Source organism: Pelodiscus sinensis, chromosome 13 (genome assembly GCF_049634645.1).
Source record: "Pelodiscus sinensis isolate JC-2024 chromosome 13, ASM4963464v1, whole genome shotgun sequence".
NCBI lineage: Eukaryota > Metazoa > Chordata > Testudines > Trionychidae > Pelodiscus > Pelodiscus sinensis.
This window is the reverse complement of record NC_134723.1, coordinates 23,745,643-23,768,847: the sequence shown is the minus strand read 5'-3', so window position 1 is coordinate 23,768,847 and position 23,205 is coordinate 23,745,643. Positions and strand designations below refer to the sequence as shown.

Genomic DNA, 23,205 nt, shown 5'->3' with positions numbered 1-23,205 from the left:
GCCTGCCAATCTGCTCCATACCTCATTCTGCCTCAGACGGTCTTCTCTGAAGGAACTCTCCTATTTTATACTTCAGAGAGGTGTTCCCAGCCAGCCCTGCTCTCAAAGGATAACTCCCTATCCCAGCGCCTATAAAAAGAGTGCCTTGGTTTTCAGAGGGACAGAAGTCAGTCAGACTTGAGAGCGCTCTGACAGTCAGACCTATTTAACTGCTCAGAGGTGGATTTGGGTGCCTACAGTTATTCACTTATCTTAGATACTTACAAGGCAGCGTTTGAGCACCTCACACAACTACAGTATATCTATACTCACAGCACATGTGCAAGGGACAGGTTATCCCCCTCTATAAAGATAATGAGCCCAAGGACTTGCCCAATATCACACAGAAGGGCTGTGGCAAGGAACATCATCCAATGAATGTCTGGCAGCACACACCACTTGTGTGTCTCCCATCGGTGAAGCAGACCAGAGTGAGATTAGCTTATCACCTCTTTCAGCAAGGCTGTTACATTATGTGGTTTTCAGTGGTTTGGACTCTTTCTAAAGGGAGGCTTTCACTCTTTTGGGAAAAATTCAAGTTAAATAAAGTGCTACTTTTTTTAACAATTGCCTGGTGGGATTTTGGGATGACCATCACTGGAAAGGTTCAAAGCTAGAACTTTATACTCTTCTATTAGGGATGATTTAAGCACCCAGGACCTAATTTGCCATGGTATAACTCCACTGATTTCAGTTAAATGAATGTTAGGAATTTAAGAATTGCCAGCCCGGATCAGCCCCACAGGCCATCTGGTATAGCATGCTGGCTCTTGCCATAGTCTATAGTAGGTAATTCAGAGGGAGGAGCAAGAATCCCAGGAAAGAACAATTATGAAATAACCTGCCCCTGGGAGAAGTTTCTTCCTAACAGTCTCACTCAGAAGTTGACTTATGCCCTGAAGCAGGATGATTTACTATCTAATGTAACTCAGGGGATGGAGATATATAAATGTCTGACCATTTTTAGACTCATGCTAGGTTCTTGGCCATAATAATAGCTTGTGGTGATGAGTTGCATATAGGGTTGCCAAGTGTCTAGTTTTCGCCTGGACAGTCCAGTATTTGTGGCCCCTGTTCGATTAAAAAAAACCAGAAAATACATATGTTATTTTCTGTTTTTCGTGGATGGAAGGCCAGCAGGGACATTCTTCCCCTGCCATGTCTGGTGGGGGTAGGGAGAGCATGGAGCGTGGTGGAAATTTAAAGGTGCATTGATTTTTTTTTTCCAACAAGTTTGGGCTCCAGTTTTGTTTGTTTGTTTACTTTTTTTGCTCAATAACTTTGGTCCCCCATGTTTTTAGTTTTTAGGGGGTATTTTGCTCAACAACTTGGTCCCCCGCCATGTTCGGGATTTTTTGTGTAAGTATCTGGCAACCTAATTGCATATGTTAATTATGCACGGTGGCAAAAGCACAGAGCAATGACCTAGAAATGGCCCACTGGAGGTTCCAGACAATCTATTCACCGTTTCCATGTACCAACCACCATGAATCATGTACATCAATGTAAGAGACAAAATCAAAAACATTAACTAATAGGAAGAAATCTTGACTGCTGCTGTGAGGGATCTATCTTTTCCAGGATTATTTTGTGCAGAGACATCTAAATTCCTTTGCACAGCCATAGACCTTGGAAAACTACACAAAGTGAACAATATATTTGAAGATTTCAGCCCTTTTTTCTATTGGAAAATTATTTGCACAGTTGGATTTTATTAGCATATTTTATTCTTCCTTTGATTTCAATGTAAAACAAAAGCAAATTTTAAAGCCTTCAATTTTTTCACAGGACAGAATTCTTGGTTTCTGGGCAACCCTATTTTGTGTGCTAATTTATTGCAATTTAATAACTCATGGTGTTCATAGGAAAGGAACGTTTAAAACACACACACACACACACACACACACACACACACACACACACACACACACACACACACACACAGATTATCCTTCCTTTTAAATCTGTATAAATCTGGAGTAACTTCACTGATATCACAGGAACTGCATCAGCATAAAAGCAATATGAGGGAAAAGGACAATTCGTCTCAGGGTTCTTAGCCTCATATTGTCCCTTAAGTACTTTGGGGACACCAAATGTAAAGATATTTCCACCTAAACATGCATGAATCACTTGTCTCCTGTCCAACACCATCTCCTAAAAGACAGAAATCCACACAAATGACAATAGAGCTGATGAAAGGTCACTGAAGATGCATATCAAATGCCCATCAAATATAAACCAACAATACTGCATGCTTCAACATTCTAACCCAGTCTACTGAGCATACCACTTATGAAAAATGCATACCACTCTATTTCAGTTCTGCATTGTATCCATTTGTGCCATTAGAGAAGGGGGTTTCAATCTCTGGGTCGTGGCTTGTAAGGACAAACTGGTAGCTGGCTGCAAGACACTTTGTTTACCTGCACCTCCGCAACCACAGGTGATTGCAGCTCCCGTTGGCCAGGGATCACCATTCCCAGCCACAGCTCCCATTTGCCAGGAATGGCGATCTGCAGCCAATGGGAGCTGCAATCACCCGTACCTGTGGAGGTGGAGGTAAATAAAGTGTCTTCTGGCCAGCTAGTGGCTTGCCCTTACAAGCCACAACTCAGAGTTGAAAACTCCTGCTTTAGAGTGCAGGTATTTGGTCTATTCTACCAGATAATCACTGAGTACACAGTATCAAAGCCAAAACATTTGCATTCATTCTCAGAATGTGATCCTGAACACAATCTGAGATCAAGGAATCATTCTGTGTCCTATCCTAGGCCAGCGGGGAAAACCTGCTAATATACAATATTGTCAAGAAGCAGAAAACCCAAGACCTAATCTGGGGAAGTGATGAGCACCCTCAATTTATTTACAGCCTGATCCAGCATCCATTAAAATTAACTGAAAGCCTAACATTGATTTAATAGGAGCTCGATCAAACCCACAGGGCTTTTGGTACCTAGCAAAGATTTATGGGCTTCCATTTTAACTAGTCCCAATGCAGAATGCACTTGGGTCCCCATAAATATTTGTTCAGGCAACCAAACAGTAGTTAATTAATGAGAAAATGCTTGAAAATAGTCAAAATTGACCCAAAATCATTTTTGGCTTTGGAGAAACCTTAAATTGATGTGACCTAGTTTATTTTTTCCACCTGATTTCACATTTCATTGAAATAAATCTTGTTTTTATGAAATAGATCAAAAGCAAGACACTTCATGGCTATCCTTTAGAAGTAGGCTGGGAAGGATCAGATTTTCATATGTGAATGCCAGTAAAATACCAATTTCTCCACACTATCACAAACCAATGAAAAATGTTTCCATTGACAATAAATGAAACTTACAGATAGACAAAGTAAGAAAAATGCTGCTTGACAACTTAATTGGAGTTTGACTTAAGGATATTTATTTTGTCTACTTTGATATTTGATGTTCACAACCCTATAATTTCACACAACTGTGAAAATTTAAATAGATAATCTAAAAAAATGCTTACAAATAAACATTAATAACATCAAATTTTATTTAAAAATACAAAATGAATTCTGTCAAGCCTATTGAAAAGCCATGTTTTTATTTACATACAGTGTAAAGTATTGGTATGCAGCATCATTTATACACAGTATTGCAAAACCCCATTGTAAGGCTGGGCTACACTAGGGTTGCCAACTTTCCCAACCGGATAGTGGGCAACCCTCGCTTCAGCAACTCCCACACAGGTAGAGGGTAAAACAAGGGATGCTGCCAGCAGTGAGGAAGGCTATGTCTAGACTACAAGCTTCTTTCGGAAGAAGCTTTTCCAGAAGAGATCTTCTGGAAAAGCTTTTTTCAAAAGAGAGCGTCCACATAGCAAAAGCGCAACTAAAAAGCGATGTGCTTTTTCGAAAGATAATGTCCACATATTTGGATGCTATCTCGCATTTAAGTTGTGATTAGTCTGGATGGAGTGGCCAGTAGGGCACTTGTGTTATTTCCTGGAGGCCTCTTCTTTCAAAAGAGCTCTCTTTTCTGCATCTACACACGTCTTTTATGAAAAAGCTTTTTCGGAAAAAGTCTTCTTCCTCATAGAATGATGTTTACCGCCGTTGGAAAAAACCCTCCATTCTTTCGACTTTCTGGTGAAAGATCTCAATGGCAGTGTTGACGCAAGTATTGTTTTTCTGGAAAAGAAACTCTGCAGTGTCGATACACCCGAAGAGAACAGGACTGAAGTTTATAAATTGGCAAAGAAGTAAATTTGTTATTCTTCCAGGCTACTCATCTTGGGGAGTGAGTGGAAGGAGCTAGCAGTTGGGGAAAGGAAGAAAGGAAAGTGAGTAGGAGTGAAATGGATAATGGAAGGAGGCAACAATGAGGGTAGGACAGGAAGTGGTACAGTCTGATGGGGACAGAAGGTGAGTGACATTGGACCCAGAAAACAGGAGACTTTTGAGAGGGAAAGAGTCTTGAGAATTGTCTTTCCAAAGAATTCCGCTGGGATTAGCAGAGCACCCTTGAGAAACCAGACTCATATGTGAAAGGCCCTTATCAAATGTGCTCACATCTTTGGGAGTAATAACAGGAAGAAATTGTTTGGGCAGTACTTACACTGCTTAATGTAAACTCCACAGCAGCTGCTGTGTAAAATCAGCTTAGAAAGGACTGACACGCACAACTACCCTGCCCCCGCCCAGAGAATTATTTTACCCCCATAGACACTGGTTTAACTAAAGGTGTGATTTTATCACGCACTCCTGGTGATAAAGCTCCCAGCTGTTGTTTGGTTTTTTTCAATAGGTGGGAGAGCTCTCCCCTCCCCTGGTGACAAAGAGCGGTCTATGCTGGTGCTTTTCAGCACTAAAACTTCTGTCGCTCAGGGAAGTGTTAGGAAGGATTAGTGTTGGAGCTGAAAGTGGCAGTGAAGACACAGCCAGGCCCGCTGATGGCGGGGAGGGGGAGAAAAAAGGGGGCAACTGTGCCAGCCCCACCAATTCAAAAGACCCGGAGGCTTCCAGCCGCAGTAGCTGCTAATGCAGGAGCAGCAGGCGGAACCCGGGTGGCTCTGAGGGTTGAAACACACACACACACACACACACACACACACACACACACCCTTGCCCAGTGGCCTATGGAGGCTGTTGGCTCCCCTAGACACAGCCTTAATAAAATGGGAGCACCTTTGTGTGGGAACAGTCTTGTGTCAGTTTAGTTCATATTGGTAAATTTACAAGTATAAACTTAACCAGCTTAAACCAGTTTTAAGCTGATGTGAGAGTATCCATGCAAAAGAGTTGCACTAATTTAACCAAACCGATTTAAGTGCTACTTCTGGGTATTGACAAGCAATTTCACTTCCTACAGATCAAGTCCTTGGAAACTTTCACTGATGCAGCAATTCTCAAGCTGTGGGTTGGGAGTAGTGTTTCCTCGAATTGTTTCAATCTACGTGCAGAATAAATGTTGTCATGTGCACCCAGGGATATATGAATGTGCACGATCAATAGAAACACATGCTGCTATCTGCACGGCACTCTGCTAATCAGCTAGGCAGCACCTGAATCTCTCCTGGGTGACCACCCAAACACTCAGCATACTGGGAACTCTGGTTGGGTATGTCTACACTACAAAGTTAGTTCGAACTAACTTTCATAGGCGCTACACTAGCGCTCCGTTAGTTCGAACTTAATTCGAACTAACGGAGCGCTTAGTTCGAACTAGGTAATCCTCATTCCACGAGGATTAAGCCTAGTTCGAACTATCGAGTTCGAATTAAGGGGTGTGTAGCCCCTTAATTCGAACTAGTGGGAGGCTAGCCCTCTGGTGGCCACTCTGGCCAACGCCAGGGAAACTCTACTGCCCCCCTCCCGGCCCCGGACCCCTTAAAGGGGCACGGGCTGGCTACGGTGCCCGTGCCAGGTGCAAGCCTGCCAGCACCCAGCCAGCAGACCCTGCACCTGGCACAGATCGAGCCACCCACCCGATGCCCCCCAGCCCTCCCCCTCTTCCCGGGACCTCGTCCACGATCTCCGCACTAGGCACAGGAAAGTGGCCGGCTTGGGCAGGAGAGCTGCCAGCCTGGCCACCCAGGAGCAGGTGTGCAAGAGAATCAAGGGGCTCCACTGAGACCCCCGACCCTGAGCCCTGAGCTCACAATGGCTGTACTGGGTCAGACCAAAGGTCCATCTAGCCCAGTAGCCTATCTGCCAACAGCGGCCATCCCTAGGGACCCTGGAGGGGATGGACCCAAGACAGTGACCAAGCCAATTGTCTCGTGCCATCCCTCTCCAGCCTTCCACAAACCTTGGGCAGGGACACCATTCCTACCCCCTGGCTAATACCACTCCATGGACCCAACCTCCATGACTTGATCTCACTTCCCTTTAAACTCTGTTCCAGTTCTAGCCTTCACAGCCTCCTGCAGCAAGGAGTTCCACAGGTTGACTCTTTGCTTTGTGAAGAACAACTTTCTGTTACTAGTTTGAAGCCAGCTACCTATTCCTTTCCTTTGGTGTCCTCTAGTCCTTCTTTATGGGAACTAATGAAGAACTTTTCTGTATGCACCGTCTCCACCCAACTCTTGCTTTTAGAGACCTCTATCCTGTCCCCCCTCCGTCTCCTCTTTTCTAAGCTGAAAAGTACCAGTCTCTTTAGCCTCTCTTCATATGGGACCTGTTCCCAACCCCTGATCATTTTAGTTGCCCTCCCCTCTCCCAGCCTCTCTCTTCCCCTCTCCCACCTCCTTTTCCCAGTCTCCCCCAGTTTTGTTCAATAAAGACAGATTCCATTTTGGAAGACACGTTATCTTTATTTTGTACATCAAGAAGAGGGGCTAGGGAAGGGTAAGTGGAAGGAGGTGAGGGAGGAATGGGCTGGTTCTGCGGACTTCTGGGGGTGGAAGCTCTCCTGCAGCCCCCCAATTGTCCCCTCTCCCCAGATGGCAGCCTGCGGCAAGTGCAGCCGGGGTGATGGCCGAGTGCTGTGATGTGCCCAGTGTGGACACTCAGGGCACTCCAAGCCAGGACTGCTTTGCAAGCGGGGCACCCCTGAGAACTGTCTGTCCGGGGTGGGGGTCGGGACCCTTTAAGCACAGCCCTCGGCTAGCCTGAGACAGCATCTCCACGCTCTAAGTCCTCCTCTGATGCCCTGCCGGCACTGCTTCCGGCCATCCTTAACCCCGCTTCAGGGTCCACTTAATGTGGACGCGCTAGTTCGAATTAGCAAAACGCTAATTCGAACTAGTTTTTAGTTCTAGATGCGTTAGTTCGAATTAGCTTAGTTCGAATTAGCGCTGTAGTGTAGACATACCCGTTGGGAGTAGGACCCCAAAGTGTGTCACAATCCCATTTGAAAGGGGTCACCAGAGCTGACTTAGACTTGGGGCCAGGGCTGAAGCTCGAGCCCCATTTCCTGGGGTCAAACCCAAAGCCTGAGGGCTTCAGCCCTTGGTGGTGGGCCTTAAGTTACAATCCCATGCCTAGGGCTGAAGCCCTTGACCTTCACTTTTGCTACCCCATCCAGATTAGTGAGGCTTGGGCATCGATCCCCCCTCCTGGGGTCATGTAATTGTTGCTGTCAGAAGGTGTCTGGGTGCTAAAGGCAGCAGCCCCTTTCCACACAAATCATCTGCACAAAGCTGGAAAGGGCCTGGCTGCCCATGACTTCCCAAGTGCAGCGAGAACACGGGTTTTGGCTGCATGACTTGAGAAGCCCTGGGAAATTCCACATTTAATGCTGGCCTTTTGCAACACTAACTGAACAATGTCATGCATGCGGCTCTCACGCAGAACCGCTTCCTCTGCCCTGGTTGTCTGCTGCTCTCCGTAATGAAATGAAAACCTCACAAGAATTAATCTTGAGTGAGCCTGGGAAATCAGCACAGAGACCAAGAGGAATACACAGCACCAGACTCTCACTGAAAACATCAAACTCTCCTGCTTTTGCCAGTGCATAGGTAGGCAATACCTCAAAATCAACATAGGGTGCTGCCAACCACAAGTCATTTGATGAGGGAGAACACTGGGCCTATGTACAGGACAGTTTTGGAAATGGAGTGCTACAAACTTCAAATCCAGAGTCCTTCTATCCAAAACCAAGAGTTAGAGCCTGAGTCGTGGGAATTTCTATAGAAGAAGTTTCTCTTTCAAAAGAAGATCTTAAAGCATTTGACTCTCTTTAATTTATCTCCACAGAATCTGCATACTAGCCCCATTTTACAGACAAAGAAACTGAAGCACAGTTAATGGGACTTGAAGATAATACAATAAGACAGCAGCAGGGCTGAAAATGAAACCCAGGAGTCAAGATAACAGTCTGTAGAACCAGAGAGGGATTCATCCTAGAGTTCCACAGCATGGATTCAAGTGACAAATTTTGCTCTGGCCATCCGTAGGACATTGTCTCCCATTTTTTGACATATCTACATTTGCTACGCAAGCCATGTGACTCACATAACTTCATAGGCATTTGTGTGACTCTCGTCCTCATTAAGGTCTGAGTACCCTGCATGTCAGGCTTGAGTAGGACCACACAAAGCTGCAAGAGCCCCAGGAATCTAATGTTTGGCTCCAAATTCTTATGAGCCAGAAAACTGAAACCAGGTACAAGTGAGTCAGAGGAGGTTTGCGGTTTCACTGTGAACATTCTGCACATACAGATCTACTTTAAACTGTTAACAGGGCCTGAACCAAAGCCCAAGATCCAAATACCCCTGAATAGAGTGACCATACTTCCCAATGCTGAATACAAGACACCTGATAAAATTACTCATATTCAAGTGAGTTCAGTGCCAATCAACTGGAACTCTGCAGTGCTGCAAACATTCAAATTAACATCAGGTTGACCAAGCCCCTGTTAAAAAGAAACACTACATAGCTGGATTCTTTTTATTTTCCTTCTTGTCATTAAGGCTTTAGGGGTCACATGGGGACAGGTGACACACACATCCCATACCCCTCCCTCGCTCAGGGATGGGTGTCACCAATTAACCCTACCCTCCTTGCACCTGACACCTGGCACTGCATCTTCTGGAGGCAGCCGGTGGGAGGGGCATGCAGGTCACATGCCCCCCCTTCCCAGATTTCTGCCAGGGTTCACGCTGTATTGTGTGGGAGGAAAGGGACAGAAGGCAACGCAGGGAGAGGACAATGAGAGGGGGGAGCATGTAAAGGGCCAATGGGTGGGCAGCAGAGGCTACACATAACTGGCTGTTGCTTGAGGCCCACCTACACTCACCAGCCACCACAGCTCGCACTGAATGCTGGCCAGAAATGGGATGGAGGGTGAGGCCCTGCTATCTGAAAGCCAGCACATAGCAGGGCTTGCAAGCACAGACCAGCAGCCGGGTGGCAAATCCCACGCACTGCAATTTTGCCCTGCCACCAGCCTTGCACACCCACCTCCATCATCAGTCACTGGACTTCCCCGCACTCATTTTTGGTGGGTGGGCAGCTGGAAAGCAAGGATCTGGCCAGCAGCAGGACCCATCGGCACCGATACGGAGGAGACAGAAAGTGGGGGACAAACTGCCTATTTTTTAAAAAGTTGGGATACCTTTAGGAGGGCTTAAAAATCAGACTGTCCCTTTAAATGTGGGGCATCTGGTCACCTTACCCCTGCAGATTCTGAATTGTTCAGAACTGCACCCAAATTTGGGCCCATCTCAAGTTTAAAGTACTTGACACCTGTCCCCTGACAATATAAAATATTTTTAGCTACTAGCAAACCCTGAACCCCAGTCTCCAAAGCCTGCCTCAGACAATAGGCCAGTTGTAATAATGGGCTCTACAGAACTAGAATTTCCTGTACAACAGAGCAGAAGAAACATGTCGCCATGGAAAATTACTAGTACAAGAAAGACAGCAATGAACTGAGGCAGGGGGACTCCTTCCAGGCTCCTGGGGACATCAGTTCTATATCTGTAGACGTTAAAGAGCAGAGGAGCTTTGCGATGAAACCCAGCCCATCAGAACTGCTCTGGCAGATAGAAGGAGATGCTAGTCCGTCTGGAAACGGGTGTGGATAATGAATTACTACGCTGAGTAGTTTGGAACATCTGGATATGGATTTCTCTCTCGGATATGCCACCACCTTACAATGTCCTTGTGAAAACGTTGTGTTGGGAGTGCGGGGGGGGGGGAGGAGGAGGGAATGGGGATGTCAAATCCCTTTTAATCAGTTAACTAGTTCAACGTTGTGTTTAACCAGTTAACCTCTTACATCGGGGGAGCGTGCTCCAGCCTGGCTGGGCTGAAGCACCCTCCTGTTGGCAGTGCGGCAGGCTGCTCCAGAGGTTGCTCCAGCCAGGTGGGAGGCTCACCGCAGGCGATGGGCTGGCCCGGCTGGGTTGCAGCAGCCCCTCACCCATGTTGGGCTGGGGACTGCTCCAGCCCAGTCAGGCCACCAGTTAACCAGTAATTGGTACGCATCACCTGATAAGATTAGCCAGTTAACTGGTTAACCATTGACATTCCTTCAAGGGGTGCAGCTTTTTATTCTATCCAGCCCATTATTTTGATTCCTCCATAGTTTCCCTGTCTCTACCAATATAGACATCTCAGTCTGAATACCTAGCGCCAGATCCTAATCTCAACTATTTGGTGTAAATGTGGAGTGACTCCATTGATGTCACCAGCATAACTTGAATTCAGAATCCAGGCCCTCCCTACACAGCAAGGACGCCCACTTACACCCTTGTTTTTAATGCTCCATTGACAATACCATTTCAGGCATGTAACCTATGTGCCTCTAGACACAGCATCTTGAGTGCCCCCTCTGCCTACATGCCCCTGCCTTCATGCTGCACCCAGATTTAGAGAAGTAAGGTGGACCTAGAAAACCAGGGCACATGCTAGGAGTGCTACTAGGCCTAACTGGAAATCCGGCCCTGTATGTAATGTGCCAAATCAGATGTAAATGGTAGGTGATTGTTTTAATCTCAGTCTAGCTCTGCAGTGTTAGAAAACCCCAAACACACTAGCCTATTGAACTCCTACATGATAACCTGAATATGGAGCTGATAAATAAGCAGAAAAAGAGAGTGGACTGAGTCAGTTTCACTGTCCACACCAAGGGAAGAGGAAAAAGAAAACAAATAGCTTAAAGGGTGAAAAATATCATTAGATTTTTAAAAGTTCTTTCGGAATGATTAATTTTGGAGCCCTTAGCAACACAGGGAAGAACTTTAGTTTTAAAAGACAGTGTGGTGCAATTCCGGACTCCATAGCTATCTCCCTTGACTGTGCCAATGGAACTCTGAACCTCAACACCACCTCGAAGCGTGGCATTCATGATAACGTTTCTCGCTGCCTCCTGCCATGCCCTTATAGTACAGGCCAAATCCTTACTCACAAAGCATCCCTATCCATCCTTCTCAGATGTCTAATGCCAGCGGTTTTCAAACTATGGGTCACAACCCAGTACTGGGGTGTGGAATGGCAGACACTGGGTCTCATTGCTCACGGGAATCAGGTGAACAATGCAGGTGCTAAGGCAGCTACCTACCTGTCCTGGCACCGCAGACTGCGCTGAGCCCCAGAAGCGGCCAGCAGCAGGCCCAGCTCCTAGGTGGGGGGATGGGGAGAAGAGGAGAAAGGGAGCACACAGGGCTCTGCACACTGCTGCTGCTCTGAGTTCTAGTCCTGCACTCCCATTGTTTGGGAACCTGCTACTGGCTTCTTCTAGGGCACAGCATGGTTTATGTTTCCAGGAGAGGCAGGAAGCCTGCCTTAGCACCCCGTCTGCACTACTGAGAAGGAGCTGCTCAAGGTAAGCCCCTCCTGCCACAGCCCTGGTGCCCCTCCCCCCCAAAGCTGGAGCGCCCTCCCACACCCCAAAGCTCTCATCCTCAGCCCCACCTTGGAATCCACATTCTAGGCAAATTATGTTGGGTCGCAGGCATCAATAATTTTCTTCAACTGGGTCATGAGAAAAAAAGTTTGAAGACTACTGTTATATGCTGCCTGCCGTGAGGGTGCCTAAGCCCCACTGACTGGATGAGATGAAAATCAAGACAGACATCATCCTAGGGATTCTCACATGCATCACACTCCTATTCCCAATTCTTGCAGAAAAACTTCCTTTTCTCGCTAGTCCCTGCCAGGCCTTTATGACAGAATATGGTTGTTTTCATGAGTCTGGCTCTCCTGAGCATGACTCTCTCAGGTAATGTATGTCTCCACTTCCAACTGTGCCTCAAAATCATCTCATGTTTTGTGCTCTTACCTATAGGTGGGTTCACCCCTCAGACCTCTCTACTTGCCATTCTGTAGAACTAATGCATTCTGGGATTGATTAGGATATTCCTGATGGAGTTAGCAGCCAAATGCTTAGAAGTTTCTTCTTAGCTGTGGCCTTATAATGCAGAGTCAGAGAATGAAAAGACCCCTCCGGTCAGCCAGACTATGACCTTATCTCTCTTGCTATCCAGCCAGCCATCTTTTTTTTTAGATGGCCTATAACACCGACGTGCTACCAATGCAGAGGGAACATTCTTTTCAATTAATGCCTTTCTGGCTCCACTTATATTATCTTACGGTAAATGTTTGTGCCTTTTATTATTTTCAAAATCCAGCTGACGTATTTCCTCCCCTCTCTCCTCCCAACAGAGGGCCAGAAACCACATGACACACAGTGTTTCTCTGTGTTTATTATGCTACCAATTGTTGCTGTTCCATCACCAATGCCCGTTAAGAGGCATGAATTTGTCTACAAGTACCCAGGCCAGATTCTTTGATGCTCAGTTACCGGCGGCATCAAAAGAGAGTTTTGCTCTTTTATCATGCTAATCACTTCCTGAGCAGTCACTCTTCACAGACTTGCAGAAACACCAAGGGAACACAGCTGGACAATCGGCTCCAAGCTTGAACTTGACTGGACCCCACCCGATGGCATCACAGAACCCTTTGGAGTTCACTTCAAAATTCCTGGACCCTGCCTAGCTGGTCAGTTTCAGTCACTTACCAAAGGATCCAGAAATTAACTTACAAGTGCCTAGAAAGTTTGAGTGTTTTCAGAGCTCAGATCCACTCTGCTGTGCTCCCAATTTATACTAACACATTAGGAGAAGAAAACTTTTAAACAACATAGATTGATCACTGAGAAGCCATGTTGTCTAAGCGGTTTGAATAGAAGAAATAAGTTCTAAGCAGAGCACTGCCACTAACTCACTGTATACCCCAAGCTACCTACTGCCACTCTCTGCTTCAGTTTCCCTATCCATGAACTGGAGTAATGATAGCCATCTCGGAGCAGTGCTTTGATATGAGGGGCTACCCAATTGCCAATTACCACCTATGGGCATGGGGTTCAGGCATGTGCAGTGATGTTGTTTCTATCTGTGCTGGGGGACTCCAGTCACTAGAATCTAGTGAGTCAACCACAACCAGGAAATACTGGTGCTCACCTGTGTTTGTACTAGGTGCAAACTCATGTTTGCAAAAAGCACAAATTAACTCCCTAGTCTAAACAGGGCCCTGTGTTTGGGCCAAGTGTAAAGGAGCGAGGAGACAGACATGATTCTGAACAGGAGGGAAGGTGTATGTCTGGGAGGAACTTGCTGGCCTAGACCCCAAATCTGATCAAAACAAACGGGTAATGGTTTCTCCATTGCCTGTGCTCCAGGGACTCCTGTGCTCCTTGCAGCCTCCAGAGGTTCATGTACAGGATAGCTAACTCCTACCACATGCTCGATAGGGAGAGACTTTGCTATTCTCCTTCATTCTTTGAGGTTCAGGTGAGCTTCTGGCTCTACACAGCAGCCAGCTTCAGACCCTGTTGCTTCACATCAGTCCCTGATCTCTTCCCACACAAGACAGGACCAAGGCTTCCTCTTAAAGAAACAGTACCTACAATACCACCATTGCAACGTGCTTGTCTGTGTGTTCCTACCATTTATCCACACGATATTTCCAAGTCCCTAGTTCACTGATAGGCACTCTGATAAAAGCCTGATCCTGCACATTCTACTCGTGTGAGCAGACTCATATTCCTGTGAATGCGCCCACCAAAATGTGCATGCCCCGACCACTTCCACAGAACCTGCCTTTGACCCTGAAAGCCAAATGAATATGAAATTCTACAGAGCAGTCCTAAAACTCAATAGCATTTAAAAACTGAACCACAGCAGGTGGGTGCCACGCATGTTCGAATCCTAGAGTGGGTCCCTCCCTACATGAGCTGCCAGCGATCTGGTGAGCAGGGGAAGGTGAAGTGACAACTCAGATGAGTAAGGGCAACACAAGCAACCAATACCAAGCCAAAGTACCCTATTGAAACACCAGGGGATTGGTGTTTGAGTCTAATCTTCAATCCCTTCTTCCCTTGTCATTTCTGGCATGGACCAGAAGGTGCAAAGGCAGAGTCCTTGGGATGCAGATCCAAGGGAAGAATCTCTACAGGAGATCTGGACAGACTTTGTGTGCAGCTTGCACCAGCACCTCTTTTTATGGGATAACAATAAGGGGGAAATGATCCATAAATTCATTGTGCCAGTACGTGAAGAGGTGAGGACCAAACCTAGGCCAAATCCATCATTCACTAGCAGGTATCTAGGAAATGTTTTTTCAAGGGCATCATTAAAAAAAAAAGTCAATAATGCCACTTGACTCCTCTTTCATTTCAATGGTCAGAGGAGGAACAACAGAGTGATGAGGATGGCAGTGGAGTCTGTGGTAGCCAGCAGGCAGCGCATTTTGATCACAAAACTTCTGTGGACAATGTCTTGAGCAGGAGGGTTCCCCACACAAAAAGTGACAAGAGGTTACATTACTCAGCTTGTACATGTGCAAGCCTTTTCTGAGCAGAAAACAGTAACACTCATTGCAGAGAAGTTGTGATGGGTTTCAGATATGGATCAGTGCACATCAATTATCACATCAAGACCCACAAAGTTGTTTCACATGCCACTGGCATGCTCTGCAATGTTTGTTAAAAGTCACCTTCTGGCATTAATAACGAGTTTATGGATCATAAAATGTAAAAGAACAAATCTGCAGAGAATCTGTCAATTAAAAGAGAATTAAGGGTCCTTAATGTGTCCAAAGCATCAATGACAAGCAGAAAAATAAACCTCTGTTCTTCAGACTGTAATTCAGCAATAAGAATTCAAGAGCCACATTTTTAAAAAGACGGGTTCCAAATGCCTATGTTGTTACTATGCCCACAGATCCATATATCTGCTGGGCTCATCTTTCACTTCAAAAGTCCTAACATATAAGACAAACCCTTAAGAGGAAATCTAAAAGTCAGAAACTGAAATACAGCTGGCAGTCTGCCACTATGGGTCACTCATAGCTCGAGTTAGCAGGGAGCTGGGGAGTGGGGGAAGTCATTGTGGAAGCAGAATGTTTAGTTCTCAGGCAGCTATAGCGAACATGCTTCTGGCTAACCAACAGCAATATTGAGTTCCATGTCCAGGTCATATTCTGGGTCCACTCTACGACAAGGTAAAGAAAATTAAAATGCAATTATCCTACCCACATACACACTTTCTCTTAGGAAAAAGCAAATAATGAATGCTATCAATTTCTCAATGGCACAGAAACCTTATAAAAAGAGTCCTGGGAAAAGTAATTATTAGACAGTTGAATAGGAGAACTTGGACAGTAGGATAGAGTTGATCTAATCAAAAGAACTACGGATCCAGGTTTTGGAGTTGCTGAACTAAACGATCCCAGTGAAATCACCAAGAGTTTGAGGACCCTCAGAGCTAGATCTGGTTAAAAAAATTGTGCAAAAAATTCCAGTTTGTTTTTCTTTCACACATTTCAAAGTGAACTCGTCTTGTGTTATATTTACATTTTTTCCGTGAAATTTTCTTCCTCCCAATTTTTTCATTCATTTATTTTAATTTTCTTCTTCTTGTCTTTTACTCCTCTTTCTATTTTTCTTTGTTTTATCAGTTTTAAAAATGATTAGAGACAGAGGAAAAAAGGGACTTTGACTAAAAATCCATTTTTCCATCAAAAATAAAAAATGTTCAAAACATTTTGACCAGCCCTGTACCATACAGGATAAAACACTATGTAGGATAAAGAAACTTATGAAAAAGAGGCATGCAAACCAGAAAGAATGGTTATTTCTTGGATAAATAGTAAGTCTCCCTGCTTTTAGCTACATATTCCCCAGTCCATGATGGTGGATAACATGGCCTATGCAATACTACCAAGGCCAGTTAATCCCCATGGTAATAAAGTTGAAAAAGTTCAGCTTCAGTTTTCACAGCCACTGTGTGAGATGCTGGCTGCATTGAAGTCAATGGCAAGATGCCTACAGACTTCAATGGGGCTGGAATTTCACCCAATGTTTTCAAATGTTCATACATCATTGTACAATTTTCATGCTTAGACAATACCATCTTTTTATGTGCTTTGTTTGCGTGCGCACACGCGCGCACACTTTTTTAAAAAAAACCCATGCACCTGCTTCTTCCTCTTTACATATGAGGCAGCTTTTCCCCATCTGCTCCCTGGATTCCAGAAGGGAGAATTCTACTGTTGCATTGGACTGTATGAAACCCCTTAATTCAAACAAACAATGTGTATGCTACAATAATAGTAGATTGTCACTCTTGCTGGAGGACTTCACACCAGGTCTTTCTTCTAATAAAAAGGGCTGTCATATGAGCAAAATAACCAAAATAAATGGGCTAAAACAACATTTCTTAAAATCTATTCACTCACCAGGGGTGCACTGCATGCAAACTCACTAATCAACAGAGCTGCCATCCTCAGCCCAGCTAGCAATAAGTAATAAAGCTAGGTCTTCAGAAAGCAACAATGTATACAAACACAGAAGCCAGCAGGCCAGATTCTTTCTTCAGTTATATCCATGATATTCCACTAATGTCAATTAAGGCACAAGAATTTGGCCCATTGTCTCATGTCATGATAGAACCGGAAAAGTGTGACAGGGAGACTTCTCTGCTCAGAGACTTAATTGCTCTACCAGAATTGCGCCTCACAGTATATTCTAGTCCATGGCTTCAACTAAAGAGAGAGCTATTTCAAAGAGGTACAGGTCTAAGGTAAACTTACCTGACATTCAGCAGCCTACATTCACATATTGAGTTGAACAATATTTAGATTTGTATCACATCCTATTACAATAAGGAGATAGGATGGAGACAGTAGAAAAGCTCCATCCTGGCCAAAATCCAGTCCATTGTCTGATTACAGACCAAACCCTGCTCTTACAAGCAATTCCACCCACAGATTTTAATCAGCTACTGGTGTGTGCAGGGACTGCCGAAATCCGGCGTTGAGAACATCCCCAGTCAGACTACTCCATAATCAAACACTGGTAGGATATTTTCATGGAGAGAACTTCAGCCCTTTTTTAATTCTCTCCATATCCCCAAAGCCAATTGCTCAAGATAGCATGGAGGGAGTGACCAACATTCCATGAATACTTAATTTAAACAGTTACGGCAAGTTTAGACCTAGTTCACCATATCAAAGCATTCAGATTTTAATAGCCTGTAATCAGCACAGCCTTGTTTAAAAATTGAAGCTTTCTGATTTTCTTGCAATAAGTAGTAAATAAATCTGGGGGAAATATCACTCTGTCATTGCCAAAGAGAAAATGTTAAGTGACATAATTTTTTTTAAATGTTGTGCCCTGGGTATTTTATTGTATTGTTATATTTTGAATTGTGACTCTTAATAAATGTTAAGGTACAACTTACAGCATAAGCAAAGGCTAGTATTTGAGCAGTCTAACAGGAACCTACCGGTCTGATCTTGTAAACATTACTCACATGAGTAAATCTGACTTGTACAAGTTTTCCTGTTGGTTTTATTGGGACAACTCACATGAGAAAGGGCAGCAGAGTTGAGACCTCAAGAAAAGGTCCAAAGTTCATGGAAGCCAATGGTAATAGTCCTCTTGACTATGATAAGTTCGGGATCTAATGTTATTTATGCCAATTTAAATTAGGAACTTAGTAGAGTTATACAAATGTAAATGCAGAATGAGGTCAGAATCTATCCCAGTCCAGAAAGTTTCTTTTTTCTTTAAACTCATTACTTTCCCCCATATTGAATATGAAAGGATTTCTTTATGCTCGATGGCTTGCTGCAAATCCTCTCTGGCTTTGCTCAGTTTGGAAATGGAATTCAAATGCCATCTGACTTTCAGGCCCAGACAGTGTGTACTTTTCAAAAGATCTGTTTCTCTTGCAGTTATTTGCTCAAGAGAGTGGCCTCATGTAGCATGTATAATCTGTTGGCTGTGCTGAGTAAACCAAAGCATTTGCCAGGCTGGTTCCGTTCGCATTACAGAATTCCTCATCAGAGCTAGATCGATATCTGTGGGCAGCCACAGCAAACGGATCTGACTCCCGCAACCTTCCCAGACTCAGGCAATTTCCGAGCGGGGATAGAGGCTGCCGGGGTAAGCCGAGGCTGTGGGACAGGACCACGTGAAGGCGGGTGGCTGTCCTGTGATGGGGCTGCACTTTGGAAGCGCCACCCGAGCGCTTTCAGCACCTGCTGCGTGGGCGTTTGCAGGGGAGTTGAGCATCTCCCTGCACAGATTTCTAGGGAGCCGCTCGGCCCATGCACGCGGCACGCTCGGAGAGGAAGGGACGAGCCACCGTGGCTCGCTGGAAGAGGAGGCGGCTAGTTCAGAGTCAGCCCGCGCTGGCATCCTCCCGCGTCCCCTGCCTGCCTCTGCGCTCCCCGCACTCCAAGCAGCCACGGACTCCGCTCCGGGCAGCTTCCAAGCCCAGCCGGGTGCCCAGCGCCTCCCGGGAGTCCCCGGGCTGGATCGGGCCCGCAGCGGGTGGGCTGCGCTGGCTTGTGGGCCCCATCCGGAGCCCGCTGCAGGCAGGAGAGGGGAGGGGAGGCAAGTGGGGAGGGATCCGCTCGTCTCCCCTCGACACCAGGGTCGGGGAAGGTGTTTGGGGAGCGCGGAGAAGTTGGCTGAGCCGGTCCCGCTCCGCGTTTGGCCCGGGCCGGCCCGCGCGGGAGGGGAGGGGGGGAATTACCTTGGCGCGGGCAGCGCCCGGCAGGGCCCGCGGGGCTGTGGTCCAACACGCGGGTCCGAGCCCGGCGCCCGCCTGCTCCTCCGGCCGCAGCAGCGCCCGCCCGGGTTCCTGCCCAGCGCCGCCTCTCCGCCTCCTGCAGGTTTCCTCCTCTCCCTCCCCGGCCTTCCTGCCCTCCGCGCCCGGCCGCAGCCCGCAAAGGTCACTGGCCGGAGCTGGCTCCAAGTCGGGAAGCGCAGGGAAAGTTGCTTCGCCCTCGCAGACGAGGAAGCGCCCCCAGCGCTGGCGTTTGCCAGCCCCTCTCAGCTGAGCGCTCGCAAGTCTCCCGGCAACAACCCCAGCAGCGGCTCCTGGGCCGGGCTGGAGGCAGCTGAGGATGCAGAAGAGACAGCAAAGGGGCGTGTGGCTCTGAGGTCCCGGTGGCTCCGGCTGAAGACAACCCAGGGCGCCGCAAGAACAAACCATTCAGCGGCGAGCCTTTGTGTTGAGAGGTCAAGATCCAGTCGTGTCTCTTGCCCGCTGTGCGTGTTTCTGCCTCAGCACAAACTTTGGGGGCTTCCCCCGACGTGCAGACTTTTGGAGCCAAGCTCCTACATGTGACACGGGGCAGTCTGTGGAGCTAATTACTCAACTCCGAGAAAAACAGCAACTTGCTGTCGAGAAAGAAAGGGGGAGTCTCCCAACAACTTGGGTTTCTCTTCACTCCAGTCCTGATCCCACTAGGCAAAGAGAATGATTGTCCTGCTCAGGGTCACATTCTTCCTGGTGACTTTCGAAAACTGCACAATCTTTCACTGTGACCAGAACAATCAAAAGAAATGGGGAGAAATCTTCATCCAGCCTCTCTCTCTAAAAAGATTTTCTATCTGGAAAAAGCACAATACAACCCCTTTTGTTTGCAATGAGCAGGGTGATACCCATCATTTGCTTTGCCTCTTCAGAGCATCGCTGATCCAACCAAAGCAAAGGATTTCACAATGCTGGGCTGGTTAAGCCCCATTTGAAACATGGAGAAACTGAGTCAAGGAAAGATTAAATGACTCATCTACAATAAATCAGCAACCAAGCCATGAATAAAATGCAGGTCTCCTGACTCCTAGCCCATAGCTTTGGACACTGGTAAACATTCCTTTGACAGTACAGAAGTACAAGAATTACAACTAAGAATCATTCATCAGATGAAATGGGGTTTGCCCAAATAAATCTGTTAGCCTTTAAGATGCTAAGGGCTTCTTCATTGTTTTAGCTAAAAATCCAGTGAATGGTACCAAACTCATTGCCAGCCCTATAAATTTAAAGCACTCTAGTCTATTCTACAACCTACAGCAGCTAAATTCAGATCTGGCGTAACCAGGCACACTTCCACTGACTTCTGTGGCATGTCATCCACTAACACCAACATTACAATGCCTCACACTTTACCTTACCCAGAGCAAGCAGTCCCAATTAAATCAATGGGACTGCTCTGATTTTTCACCAACTCATCCAACATTTTGAGTTTTTCCTAACTAGAAAAGTTTCAAAATTGTTAAAATGTCCTGGATTAAACTTTTCCACAAAGAAAAGTTTCAGGTTTTTGAATCAACATGCATTTTCATTTTGAAATGTTAATAAATGTAGACTAAAATTATGTAAAGGAAAGCCAGATTTCAAAACTGAAATAAAATAAATATTTTTTAAAAAAAATATTATTCACTAATACCACCTGTTTTCCTTCTTCAGGCTAGCAAAATGTTTTTAAAATCACAAAAAAATTGCAAGATAGGAATACCATTTCTGACCTAGCTTATCACTAGGGATGTTAACTAACATGTATTTGTTTAAATGTTTAACTGCTGGATTTTTAGTAGTTACACATTTACACACAGGTGAGCATGTGGGGACCAGTGCTAGCAGGGAGCCAGCTTTTAAACCAGCTCCATGCAAGCACCTGCTCCTGCCTGTCTCTTACTGCCTCTGATAAAGTGGCAACAGCACAGAGAGCAGGTGGCTCCGTGGGAGCCTATATATGCAGGGAGCTAGCTTGAAAGCCACTTCCCACATGTACCAGCTCCTACCTGACCTCCCCCTTACCCTATGCTGCTGCATCTCTCAGACAGGCAAGTGGCTCTGAGGGAGCTGGTGCTTGTGGGTAGTTGACTTTTAAGCTGCCTCCCCGCAAGCACCAGGTCCTAGTTTCCTCCCCCACTACTGCCCCTGTGGGATGCTGCAGGGGCAGGGGAGGTGACTCTGCAGGAGCCAGCATGCACAGAAAGCCGGCTTTTAAGCTGTCTCCCCCTAAGCACCAGCTTCTGGCTTCCCTCTGATTCCCCCTTGAGCCTTGATACAGGCTTATTGGTTAATTACGTAAATAACTACATGTTACATCCATATTCATCACAAGTCTCATTTGAGACCAATCTCTTAGGGTGCATCTAGACTGGCAAGACTTTGCGCAAAAGTACTTGCTTTTGCACAAAAACTTGCCAGCTGTCTACACTGGCCGCTTGAATTTGCGCAAGAACACTGACTTTGTAATGTACAAAATCAGTGCTTCTTGCGCAAATACTTTCACGCTCCCGCTCGGGAAAAAGCCCTCTTGCACAAGAATACTTGCCCAAGAGGCCAGTGTAGACAGGGAAGAACTGTTTTGTGCAAAAAAGCCCCGATGACTAAAATGGCGATCAGGGTTTTCTTGCGCAAAATCGCGTCTAGACTGGCCACGGATGCTTTTGCGCAAAAGCACTTTTTGCGCAAAAGCATCCGTGCCAATCTAGACGCGCTTTTGCGGAAATACGTTTAATGGAAAAACTTTTCCGTTAAAAGTATTTCCGCAAAAATCATGCCAGTATAGACGCAGCCTTACTGACCATGCTGCCTCTTCTATTATCTCCCTATCAGACAATATATTTTTTGCCAAAATAAATATTTTGCCCACAGCAAGGATAGAGTGTGGATTGCATCTGAAAAGAAGAATGGTTTTCACATGCTGCTTTTATCTATAATCATGTTGGAGTGTGTGTAATTTGATGGGAAAACACAGAAATAATAGAATTTCTATTTCAAAAAACATCTCCAAGGTTTTGTAATTCCAAAATAATAATAATAATGGGAGGGAAGCATAATTTAGGCAAGAGTTAGTTGTTGTTTGCTGCTTCTTTGTTTCATGTAATAGTCATTTACATTTATATTACTAATGTGGTTCACAGGAGAGGCAGGTGGGTGCCACAGAAATAAAATGTGTAAGTAATTAATAAGATAATCAGGATTAGATACAATTCTGAGTATGTCCTTAATTACTCCATACGGTGATAAAATCTTTTGAATTTTCTATTCTGCTTTATTTTTTTTCTCCATGCTTTGCATTTTAAATGTGCTATATGTTGCCTATGCAGTGCTTGGGCCCAATCCTGACCTTTTACATCATCACCATCCCCAGTATATGAAGGATTTTTCGGAGCCAAAATTTAGCCATATGTGCTACAAGTGCTTATCCATCTATACATCTCGGCTGTGTCTAGACTGGAAAGTTTTTCTGCAAAATCATCTGATTTAGCGGAAAAACTTGCCAGCTGTCTACACTGGCCGCTTGAATTTCCGGAAAAGCACTGACGATCTCCTGTAAAATCATCAGTGCTTTTCCAGAAATACTATGCTGCTCCCGTCTTTTTTCGAAAGACTTTTGCGCAAAAGGGCCAGTGTAGACAGCATAGTACCGTTTTCCGCAAAAAAGCCCTGATCGCGAAAATGGCGATCAGGGCTTTTTTGTGGAAAACCGCGTCTAGATTGGCCACGGACGCTTTTCCACAAAAAGTGCTTTTGCGGAAAAGCATCCTGCCAATCTAGACGTAATTTTTCCGAAAATGCTTTTAACGGAAAACTTTTCCATTAAAAGCATTTTCGGAAAATCATGCCAGTGTAGACATAGCCCTCCAGTCTTCCTTCAATATTTATTACAAGAAATACCATTCTTGTATGGCTTGACTGCCCTGAGGACATTACCATTCATTAGCATGGCGATCCATAACAGTGTTCATGAAACTTTGCTATTTAACTTTCTAACCCCCAAAACATCAACATTTAGGAGAGCAGGAGATAGTCCCAGAAAAGGAGATCAGTGTTTGAAATGGTGTGTACAGTCAAAAATTCAGAGGGCTGAAAGGTGTTTTCAGAATTAGATGCCAGACCATTTATCTATATTCATTATGGAGGAAATGGATGAACAAATGA

General features: G+C 45.5%; 1 protein-coding gene across 7 annotated transcripts in view; it reads right to left on the bottom strand.

Moving 5' to 3' along the window:
• ARHGEF9 (Cdc42 guanine nucleotide exchange factor 9) overlaps positions 1–23,205 on the bottom strand; it is a 419,582-nt gene that overhangs the window by 360,593 nt on the left and 35,784 nt on the right. For 4 of the 7 annotated variants that reach the window (XM_075940848.1, XM_075940845.1, XM_075940849.1 and 1 more), the window contains exon 1: positions 19,000–19,138. The exons of 1 other annotated variant lie outside the window; for it this stretch is intronic. Coding sequence is in view for 1 of the 6 variants with exons in the window: in XM_075940851.1 (XP_075796966.1) it covers positions 19,000–19,461 (462 nt within the window). In the remaining 5 variants the exon portion in view is untranslated. Of the gene's footprint in view, positions 1–17,047; positions 17,199–18,999; positions 19,776–23,205 lie in introns of those variants that run through there. 2 more of the 7 variants (XM_075940851.1, XM_075940847.1) reach the window with 2 other exon arrangements.